The 11690-nt window shown below is 32.4% G+C and overlaps 1 protein-coding gene across 1 annotated transcript; it reads left to right on the top strand.

The window, feature by feature from the left end:
- Positions 1–5271: 5271 nt before the first annotated feature.
- On the top strand, positions 5272–8808 carry LOC108225510 (hexokinase-2, chloroplastic). The gene is made up of 9 exons (XM_017400398.2): positions 5272–5688; positions 6402–6552; positions 6632–6814; positions 6945–7019; positions 7124–7279; positions 7363–7458; positions 7554–7684; positions 7925–8006; positions 8340–8808. Exons 1-9 carry the CDS (start codon positions 5408–5410, stop codon positions 8670–8672), a joined length of 1488 nt encoding a protein of 495 aa, XP_017255887.1. The 5' UTR covers positions 5272–5407; the 3' UTR covers positions 8673–8808.
- The last annotated feature ends 2882 nt before the right edge of the window (positions 8809–11690 follow it).

The raw sequence follows: 11690 nt of genomic DNA, 5'->3' as shown, positions 1-11690 counted from the left end.
AACCCTATCTGTTACATAGGGATGATAACTCAACAATAGAACAGGACAAGTAAATAACACTACGCCTGCACCGGAATCGGAAAATACGAAGACAAAGGTTGAAGAAGCCATCTACAGTCTTGAAGGAATAAGTTCACTGGAAGAAGGTCATTAATATGTTCATGCCTCAATGAAGAATAAAGATTAAAGTATTCAAGATTGTTGAAGCAATGAAGATGTTGTCCAAGTACTCGAAAGATTTCAGTGCAACCCCTGAAGCAAGATATTTCTATATATCTTGGTTGGTTATTTATAATCAACAAACTGAAGCATAAACTAACCCGGAACCGACTGATCAATGTTTGCTTACAAAGATGGTACAATGTTCAACTTCAGTGTTAGTCGCTTGTGAACCAGACCAGTGCACTAAGCGTCAGCACGTACGGAGCTTTGCAAAGTATTTATTGATCGAAGAATTGATCCAGTCATATCAAGTCATTTGTTCCAAAGCCAAGCCAAATGCCTAGCCTCTGCAACCTATGCCAAGTCTCTGCTCAAATGCCATATGTCAAGCTTCCACACAAAGCCATATCAGGAAGTGACCTATCTTTTATATGTGTGCACTTATATATTTGTATATGTACAAATATATTTATATATATGTATATATGTATATTTAATTAAATATAATATATATAATATATATGTATATATGTTTTTAAACATATGTATATGTATATTTATATGTATGTATATTTAAATAAATATATATGTATATAGTATATGTATTTATATTTTACATTAACATTTATATAATTAAGTGTATATATATATTTTATATTATGTGCATAAATATATTTATATTTAGAGAGAGCTATATATATATCTTTATATATATATATATATTTATATTTATATTTACACATAGTTATATGTATATTATATATATTTAAATATATGAGAATATATTTAAATATATGTGTATATATATATTATTATATGTTTATATAAATATTATATATATGTATATATTTATATATACTTTTCTTCATATATTTATATTTATATTTATATTTATAAATAACTATATATATCTCTATATATATTTATATATATTTGTATTTGTATTTACATATAATTGTATATTATATATATTTAAATATATGAGAATATATTTAAATATATGTACATATATTATTATATGTTCATATAAATAAGATATATATGTGTATATATATTTATATATATACTTTTATTTATTAATATAAACACAACACAATATAATATATTATATATTATGCATACATGGAGATGATGTCAGGTGTCTAGGGCACTCTAGGGTTTGCATGTGCATCTAGGGTTTCACTCCTTTTAAGCCCTTGTTGCATGTGTACTATGCCATGCACACGTGTATTCTTTGCTTTGTTGCACACCTCTCTTGATCAACCTGTATTGGCGTGGAGGAGAGACAACAGATATGCATTGCCTACTTACAAGCGCCAGTTGATATTGTGTGTGTTTTTCACTAAGGCAGGAATCATTCTGTGCACACTGTGATGCATGCATGGTAAGCAGTTGGCGCAACTTTCATGGGCAGCGCACCTTGGATGTTTACCAAAGTGTCCTTGCGCTCCTCTAAACTGTTGTATGCTGTGGTACCTGTTGTGGCGCAAGGTTATGAGTGGAAAATCACATGTTGCGCCAAGATGATATATGTGTCTGATGGCGCTAATTGATATAAGAGCTGTGGAGACTAAGGCACTGCATACAGTATACAGAGAAAGCAAAGGCGCAAGTTGGTTAACCACTTAACCTGGAGAGAGAACTGGGGAGTTTCTAGCGCAAGTTCATTCATTTAGTTTATTAAAACTAAGTCATGCACTCTGTGGACAACTGAGGCGCAAACTCACCTCCCTCCTTGGCGCAACCTTTGACCTCCTCACTTCACAGGCGCAACTTTGATTTCTGGGAGTTAGATTTATTTTTATAAATCGAATCCGTCCAGGACGAACTCAAGTCGTCCAGGACGAACTCGTTAACTAGGGTTAGTTAAGTGAGAAGCCTATAAATACATGAGATGTGGGTTCATAATTTGTAAAAAACACTCTCCACCACCTTTATGGTGGAATGGCTTTGTGCTTTGCACACTACTACACACAAATAACCTCTAGCTTAGTTTTGTATTATATATATATTTAGAAGCTAGGGTTTGTGAGTGTAAGTAGTAATAGCCATTGTAGCCAACCTTCGGGTTTGGATTTATAGCACCCTTCGAGGTATTTATCAATATACAGATATACCTTGAAAAATATTGTGTGTTGGTTTAATATTTTCATATCCTCAGAAATCGACCCAATAAATATCCGGAACACGAAACCCATTACAGAACTGCAATTTGTTTATCCGCAAGATTCGAAAGAATTTTAAATTGTAGTGAGTATCGTATTCAACCCCCCTTCTACGATACTTTGGACCTAACAATTGGTATCAGAGCGAGGTTGATTGATATACAAATCAGGATCCTTATCGTACGGAAAATCAAGAACCTAGCTTTTGATATTTGATTAGGGGAAATGTTCTTCCGGTTTGTGTTGCTGAATTTGTCCGTAGGCCTAAGCAAGGATTATCTGTCGGATACTGAACTTTGGACCGGGACTTATAAATTTATACTTTAAATTTTAATAAGTTTATTTTATAAATTTAACTTAATTTATTTTAAACTTATTAATTGAGTTTATTATGAATTAATTAAATTTATCTTATAAACTTAATTAAATTTACTTTATAAACTTTGCTAAATTCATTTAATAAATTTGCTTAAATTTATTTTAGACTTGTAAAGTTTACTCTTAGACTTTATCAAGTTTATCATAAATTTTTATAAATTTATTATTTAAATTTGTATAGTTTATGATTTAAATTTAAGTTAAAATATAAAATATAAATTTAAGAGGATTTAACTGATTATGGATATAAGTTCAAGTTCAAGGGTTCAATTTCATTTGTTCTGGAAGCTATGATTTAATTGGAGACGAGACACTTGAATATTTTCAAAAATTAAATTTATCTAATAAATTTTAATATATTTACTAAATGAATTTGAAATAAATTTATTCTAAACTTATTCAGTTTATTATGAATTTATTTGAATTTATTTTTTAAATATAATTAAATTTACTTTATAGATTTAACTAAGTTTATTTTATACTTTATTTTCTTTCATCTTTTAAAACTTATTTTTAAATTTATTTTCTTTATAATTTAAACTTAGTTTAAATAATCAAGTGTCCCGTAACCTTTTTAATTATTCTACTCCAAGACAAATCAGATTGACATTTAGTTGAGACAGATCAGGCTGACAGATTACAAGACAAACATCGGACTTTCAAATACCAGATTCTCAGAACCGGTAATGGAATTACATTGATGACCCAATCCAATTGATTTCTCAAAGGATTATTAGAAGCAGTTTTCTTTGTTCGACAAAGCTGATTGTGATTCGAAGAAGATTCTATTGAAGACTAATTTGGTACTACTAAAAGTGGATTTTGAAGAAGGTACTTCAGGCCTTGATCTAAGTAATTACTCCGACTTGATTATCAGATCACCAGATCAGGATGGAAATTTGCTACATCTGCAGTGAAGCATCTTTCCAGGGCTCGGAATGTCAACTTTGAATGGCACCACTGGTAGTAGGAAAAGAGAAGTTTTTGCAGAAGAATCTTCAAGGGATTTCAATCTAACTCAGTGATTCAGGGATATACAATAACTCAGTGAATTGTACCAATGCTAAACTTATCTGGAATCAACTGAGATCAAAGACAGAGAACTGTGGAGGTTTAAGGATATAGTTATCGAGTTACTACCGCACCAAATCAGTTTCGTGCATTTATGTCAGAACCTTAGGATTGAACAGAAGAGTTTGTAACTGCTGAATTTGAGGAAGCTCAAGTCGACGAAAGTTAACACTTTTGAAGAATGTGAGGACAGAACTTCAAGGATTAGCATAACACTATCTGAGAGGTTTAGTCATGTCAGATTCAGATGGAATCCATTGGTTTCAAGTGGTGACTCTTCGGGGTTCAGTTCGACAGGTTGTTTGAAAACTGAGTTGGTCAGTACACACAATATTTTTGGTATCTTTAGCAAAAGAAGGTTGCTATACATATTGAAGCCTTGACAAACAAGGATGATAGGGATTGTCTAAAATTCAAGTGGATGTTTTGAAAGAAGCATCACAACAAGTTCTTATGCTATTTTAGGAAAGGTGTGAGATGGATCAATTGCTGATGAGAAGGATGATTATGGTTATCTGGCTATCCAAGCATTCTCTGAAGATGATTCACTTTGCACATCTCAGGTACGAATTCTTTCTAACTATGCAATACATATTTCTTTATATTCAAAGAATGTTATAAATCTCTGAGTAGAATTGTTTTACATACAAGCACAAGCATGATAGCATCACAATAGATAATGTTGAACTAGTATGCTAGATCACTGTTCTAGTAACTAGGATTGATGATAATCTTGTGCATGTGTCTTTAGTAGATTCTTAACATGTGTATGAATATTTAGGATCTGATTATTTGCATTGGTGAGATTAGAAGCTTTCCTTTGGAAAACAACTCTTAGTTTTAGGGGTTATGATCCTAGCATGTATAACTGTGTTAAAACACTTACTTTCAGATTCCCTAGTACAATTAGATTTGCTTATCTAATCTGAATTGTTTGTTAAGGAATTTATTTGTTCTATGATGGGATGTCTACCTTGTGTCAGTAGAACTTTTAGAACTTCATGTTAGATCTAAAACTGACTTAGGTAATAGAGATAGTATAATGCCATATAACAACAGATTGAAATCAGATTCTTATGCTTTTAGAAGATTATTAAATATATGTAATTCTACTTTATAAAAAGTTGGGTTATACTTGAACAAGTAAACCCCTTGTTCATTCTAAAATATCAATAACGATGATACATTGTGTGACATTGTGTTTGTCAACCGTCAACTGTCAACATCGTGTTGTCCGCCTACACCCTGTCCTTGGTCCTCTCTGGATCTGTAACATTAAATACTCCTAAACAACACCAGATATACAAAGCTGAATAGTAGTAGTATCAACTGTATCAAGTACTGTATGATAGCAGTAGTATTCAGAAGCAAAAGAAAATTGCAAAAGAAAATTTAAACGTACTGTATATCATACATTAACAACAAGAATTGGGATGAAAATTAAGAATATTTTTTTCGATACCAAGCATATTTTTTTAAATAATACCCCGGATAACGGCTGTCACTGAAAATAAAATGTGGTAAACTCCGTCATAAAAAGCCCGTGCGTCACATTCACATACTAACATTTCTTCTTCTGTTTCAACTTACAAGTCTAGTCCAGTTAATCATCAACTCAACTTGTCCGAACAATGTCGATGACGGCGAGTCCAGCGGCCGGGCGATCATTTCCCATGTGTGCACGATCGCACAAGTCGAGCAATGTAGCGAGGCGTGCGAGGATGGGCGTCCGATCTAACCTCCTGTCGTTTGCACCCATTTTGATCGACCTGCAAAGAGACTGTGCGACTCCACTTCCTCTGTTGCGCCATGTCGCTGATTCCATGACTGCCGACATGCGAGCTGGCCTTGTCGTCGACGGTGGCAGCGATCTTAAGATGATTCTCACTTATGTGGATAATTTGCCAACTGGGTATGTCGCCACCCGCGTCTTTTTTTATTGTTCTTGTGAAATTCCTTGGATATTGCTATAACTATGTTGATCAGGCCATCAGGGGGCTTTGCAATAGCCTATCAACTATTTATTACCCTGTTAACACACCACTCACTCGAAATTACGGTGAATCATAGAACCCGAGCTCTGATACCATGTTAAGAACCGGTTCATATAAAAATTTATGTGTTAAAAGGAAGGTCCAAATATAACTTATGCTATATTACAGCATATATTTATTTTGATACATTAGAACATATCACTGAGATAGGTTGGAGTACTCTTTTTTTTTTATACATTACCTAAATTTTAGTTTAGCAGCTCATTTTGGTAACCTAGGACTTAGCTCTAAGGGGAGGATAAATTGCCTCTGTTACATGATCCATTACTTTAAATACAAGATTAGTACAAGTACGGTGGCATTACGGGAAGCACCTCAGTCTACAATCATGATTCCAGCCGTAGCAAGAAAAGCCACTTTTGGTGCTACAATACATAAATTGCTATAGCTATGTTAAGCACTAGCATTGAATTTGAATGATCACAATTTTTATATGCACAAGGAAAGTAAATTGAAAATGTGAATCAATGGGGATCTGCTTATCAAACCAGTATAGTGCTAGTATATAGATTACTGTTTCATTTATTTTTATTCATTGAAATTAATTTCATCTAAAATATATGATCTTAAGGAATGAGAAAGGGATATTCTATGCACTGGATCTTGGTGGCACTAATTTCCGAGTGCTTAGAGTGCAATTGGGAGGAAAGGAAGAGCGGGTGGTTGCTACTGAGTTCGACCAAGTTTCTATACCACAAGAATTTATGTTTGGTACTTCTGAGGTCTGTATCTATAATCCCGACAAGCATTTTGGTTTTTGTTGATGAGGTACATATTGATTGACAATTGTCATACTACTAGGCATTGTTTGATTTCATAGCTTCTGGGCTGGCGAAATTTGTACAAAAGGAGGGTGGAAAGTTTCATCTGCCAAATGGAAGGACAAGGGAAATTGGTTTTACATTTTCGTTCCCAGTGAAGCAGACTTCTATTGATTCTGGCATACTGATCAAGTGGACTAAAGGTTTTGCAGTATCCGGAACGGTTAGTGTTTCTTTATATATGTTTAATTGAAAGATCCACAGCAACACTTGGAGTAGTTCATGAAATTCATTTTAAAAACTTTCTAATATGTATATGGATAATATCACAAAAGAACATTTCTTTTTCACAGGCAGGAAAAGATGTTGTGTCTTGTTTAAATGAGGCCATGCAAAGGCAGGGGACAGATATGCGAGTATCTGCCTTGGTATGTTGTTTTCACAAGATATGTCAGTCAATTGTTAACTAATTAACTTCATTGTTCTGTGCATAATCACCCGTTATCCACTGCATGTGGTATTTTCAAGGTAGGTTAATGATACTGTTGGAACTTTAGCCGGAGCAAGATACTGGGATGATGATGTAATGGTTGCGGTCATCCTGGGAACTGGAACAAATGCTTGCTATATAGAAAGAGTAGATTCTATACCTAAACTTCAGGGACAAAAGTCTACATCAGGAAGAACGGTTTGTGAAAATTCTAATTGGTGTCGACATAGTTTTATATGACAACTTAAATGTTTACTGTTTACGAGTATTACTTGTTTCAGATTGTCAATACAGAATGGGGAGCATTCTCTAATGGTCTTCCTTTAAGCAAGTTTGATAGGCAAATGGATGCTGATAGTATAAATCCTGGTGAGCAGGTCAGTACCAACCTTTATGCTGGAACTGATAATTGTTTTAGTGGTTTACATTACAAACTACAATTTATATTGTTGTTTCTATTTTATGGGGACAGATATTTGAAAAGACAATTTCTGGTATGTACCTTGGCGAAATTGTCAGACGCGTGCTTGTAAATATGGCTGAAGCGGCTGATTTATTTGGTGAACATGCGTCAACAAAACTTTCCATGCCCTTTATACTTGGGTAGCTCTCTGAATATCTATACATGATAGACTCTTTTTTTAACTCCAGTTTCTAATGTTTTAAATGAAGTTTTAAAGCTTTTAGCTTGACTTTCTGACAAAGATATATACAATTTCTAGCATTTTTTTTCTCGCTTTGAACTATTTCCACAAATTTAAAAGTGTTCTCCAGCAATTAATAGGTTTATCTGATTTAAACTTAATATGTTCTCAAGTATTTTTTAAAACTTGTGTCTCGCAGAACACCACATATATCGGCCATGCAGCAGGATAGTTCAAAACATCTTGAAGCTGTTGGGTCAATTCTATATGATGTAGTTGGGGTGAGTTTCAATAACCTCTTTTGCAACCACGCACCTTTGCACAAATCTCCTTGTTAGGCCTATTATTTTGAAGGAATGTGTTATTTCATATATATTGATAAATAACGATCCAAATTCGTATATTATAAAATGATATAATAATGCCATAAATTCTGATTAGATGACGAAGAGAAAAGAGAAATCACAAACTTTTGGATGGCAGCTAATGACAAGTAATTCATTAAGAAGCGCAAAATAGTGAAATAAAAATCCTCTGGTTCATCTAAGGTTTTCTAGTTTCTTTGACAGAGCATAAACTTATATACCATTACCAATTTTTAACCCTTTTATCAGGTAGACTCCAATGTAAATGCCAGGAAAATTGTGTGGGAGGTTTGTGACACCATAGCCAAACGTGGAGGGCGCTTGGCTGGGGCAGGAATTGTCGGTATTCTCCAAAAAATGGAGGAGGATTCGAAGGGTACCATTTACGGGAAAAGGACAGTTGTTGCAATGGATGGAGGTTTGTATGAACACTATCCCCACTACAGAAAATACCTTCAAGATGCGGTGAATGAGCTTTTAGGATCTGAAGTATCGAAAAACATAGTCATAGAACATTCTAAAGATGGTTCTGGAATTGGGGCTGCTCTCCTAGCTGCAACAAATTCCAAGTATGAGCATTGAATTCTTGAAGCATGCTGTTTATAATATATTAATTTAATAAATGGAATTGTTAGATTCGGGGTACCTTTGAGGTTCATTTCTCGACGGGGCATTGAGGAAATTGAGTTATAAGAAGTATATGAGTTTGGGAATGTTAGTCAAGTGTTTTTGTTAATAGTTGTATTTAAACATCAGCCTCAGTATGTTCTGGCTCACAGTGTGATGCCATTTGTGCTGTAGCTTTATTGTAAAATCTTGAAATGGACCAACTAATTCAAGTTACCCGTACTGTACTATTATAACCGTGCATAATGCATATGTAATGAATGAGCCGGTTATATGTACACAATTGTACAGAGGAGGTAGGTGTACACCATAGTGACTTGAAGTCATAGTATGTGCACACATCCAGTGACTTGAAGTCAGTGATGGTATGCATTAAGTGAGGTACATCAGTGACATATCTATCGGATGCGTGAAGAAAATATTAAATAGCTATGTTAGTGACTTCAAGTGACTTGAAGTCACTAACATTCAGCCAAATAGCTAAAATGACTGTACAGTCCCTCACACCTTCAGTGACATGAGATCATTGATGTTACACAAAATCATTTAATGCGATATCAGTGACATCAAGTCACTGATATAAAAGTTCTTAATTTACACCAGCCAACAGCGTACCAAAACCCCCAATTATCTATGACAAAATCATTTAATGCGACATCAATGACATCAAGTCACTGATATAAAAGTTCCCAATTACCTATGAAAATATAATAAATACAACATCAGTGACTTGAAGTCATTGATATGAGAGTTCAATTTGTTTCCAAATGTTTCATTTTGTGCAACACAATCCCAAACACCAAACCCTAAACAAACTTAAAAACCTCTCCGAGTTGGTCACTGTAGCTGTGGGAAGAAGTGTGGTTTTGGCTTGAAATTCAAAGGTTAGCCTACCTAATCTCATTATCATGCCATCTTCATTATTTTATTTTATTTTATTTTTTGTCAGGATCTACATACTCGCAGATGAGTTGTATCATAAATACAATACTGGAACAGGGATTCCTTTCATCCAACAAAGTTTATCATCTAACCGAAAGATACATAAGTATCTCCGAACGTTTAGATAATAAGACTTTAAAGTCTGAATAAGAAAACCCATAAAATCTTCTTCCATGATCCTGAAAATCAAAACAAGCAAATGGAAACATAAGAATAATAATTTAATTTAATTAAATATAAAAAGTATATATAGTAGGGGGGAAATCCAACTATAACATATAAATTTAGACAAAAACATAACATCTTATTTAAAAAAATAAATTGAACTTATAAAAATATGAGATAATTATAAAAAGTTAAAAGTCTAACCAAAGCGAGAACTTTGGTTAGACACACAAGCACGAAAATATTCATAAATCATTCTAAGCAATTCTTATGAGAAATAATAACATAAACTAAAACATTTACATTTTTGTCAGGAATAAATTAATCATTCTCGTTTTAATAAAATATAATATAAATATATATTACTAATATTTAACCACTAAATTGCAAAATACTGACATTAAATTATAAATATATTAAAATAAATATTCCATAAGTAATAATTATAAGCTCGCTAGAATATATATATATATATATATATATATATATATATATATATATATATATATATATATATATATATATATATATATGAAATTATTTGATATTTAGGTTTATATATACACAAAAAATAAGATAGAGCTAACAAGCGATAAGTGCAATTTAATAAAATGAATAATACTCTAAATAATTATTAATAAAATAATTTACTAATATATACTTAGTCATCAAATATGACCCCAACATACCTCTTAAAGGCACAATCATGCCATCAATTATGGCCCCCAAAATGGTACTCATACTATTAAAAAGTCACTAAACAAGTCATAAGACTTGACCGCGTATATTAAAAATCATTTATGAACAGTAAAGAAATTATATGATATTTATATAATTAACCAACATTTATTAAGAGAATTCAAAATTTGAATCTTAGAAAAATTAATAAAAGGAATCAATTTCTAAGAAACTAACTAATTACAACATATATCATTCAAAAATATTTGACCAACTTTCACCGCATTTAAAAAGTAGTGAAGACACATTTAAGACATATAAATCTAAATAAAATCTTGCTTAAAATATCATTATTAGCATAAAAGAAATAATGCTAATTTTTAGTCTTTCCAAAAAACATGTTGATATGAAATTTTTTAAAAAATTTATGATCCTTAATAACTTAATCTGAAAAAAAACCGAGGAACAATATATGTATAACAATATTGAGACTCGTCATGAAGAACAAGAAGAACAAGAAATTTTAACATAAATTATTCGTACAAAGATTATACATGCATCACAAACAAATAACCATATATCTCAAGTTCTATAAATTTATAAGAATGCACCTCAAAATGAAGAAACGATCCAAACCTAATTTAGCAACAAAAAGATTTACAAGAAGTCTACTCATATTCCCGAGAACAACATATAACCATATGGTCAATATTTTCGTAAGAGAACTATACTTGACTAATGTGGTAATAACTGCCTGTAGTTACAGTGCATCATTCTTAGATGACGCTAGTTCCGTTAATACCAATTCAATTTATATGTGTACCCACCGATTGTTCCCCCCTCTTTCCATCGTTCTGCTGTTCACTATCTTATGGTTTCTTCGTCTCATTGTTATCCCGTGTATAATTGACTGGTTTATCAACTGTGACATCTACAAGCTTTTTTCCTGTGATTGTTCTGCAAATGATTCTCTGTGAAGAACATACAGACATATCTGTCCAATAGTTTTTAATTCAAAAATAAAATAACAGTTGTCACTCAGATCTGCTGTCCACTCAATTTCTAATCTAATGGTCCTAAAGTAGGTCTCCAAGTACTCTAAATAATTCAGACTCCAAAGAACTCAACTCGTAAAATAATTATAATATCATAAATCATTTTTATAAATCATTTCAAATTTCATATTTT

This window comes from Daucus carota, chromosome 6, assembly GCF_001625215.2.
Source record: "Daucus carota subsp. sativus chromosome 6, DH1 v3.0, whole genome shotgun sequence".
Classification (NCBI taxonomy): Eukaryota; Viridiplantae; Streptophyta; class Magnoliopsida; order Apiales; family Apiaceae; genus Daucus; species Daucus carota.
The sequence above is the reverse complement of the archived record's forward strand: the minus strand, read 5'-3'. Positions and strand labels throughout refer to the sequence as shown.

Excerpts from the sequence above, each read along its gene's own strand:
- LOC108225510 (XM_017400398.2), top strand. The coding sequence starts at position 5,408 with ATGTCGATGACGGCGAGTCCAGCGGCCGGGCGATCATTTCCCATGTGT. Across the intron at positions 6,815-6,944 it reads GTTTTGCAGTATCCGGAACG|GCAGGAAAAGATGTTGTGTC; the intron begins GTTAGTGTTTCT and ends TCTTTTTCACAG. Across the intron at positions 7,280-7,362 it reads AGTCTACATCAGGAAGAACG|ATTGTCAATACAGAATGGGG; the intron begins GTTTGTGAAAAT and ends TACTTGTTTCAG.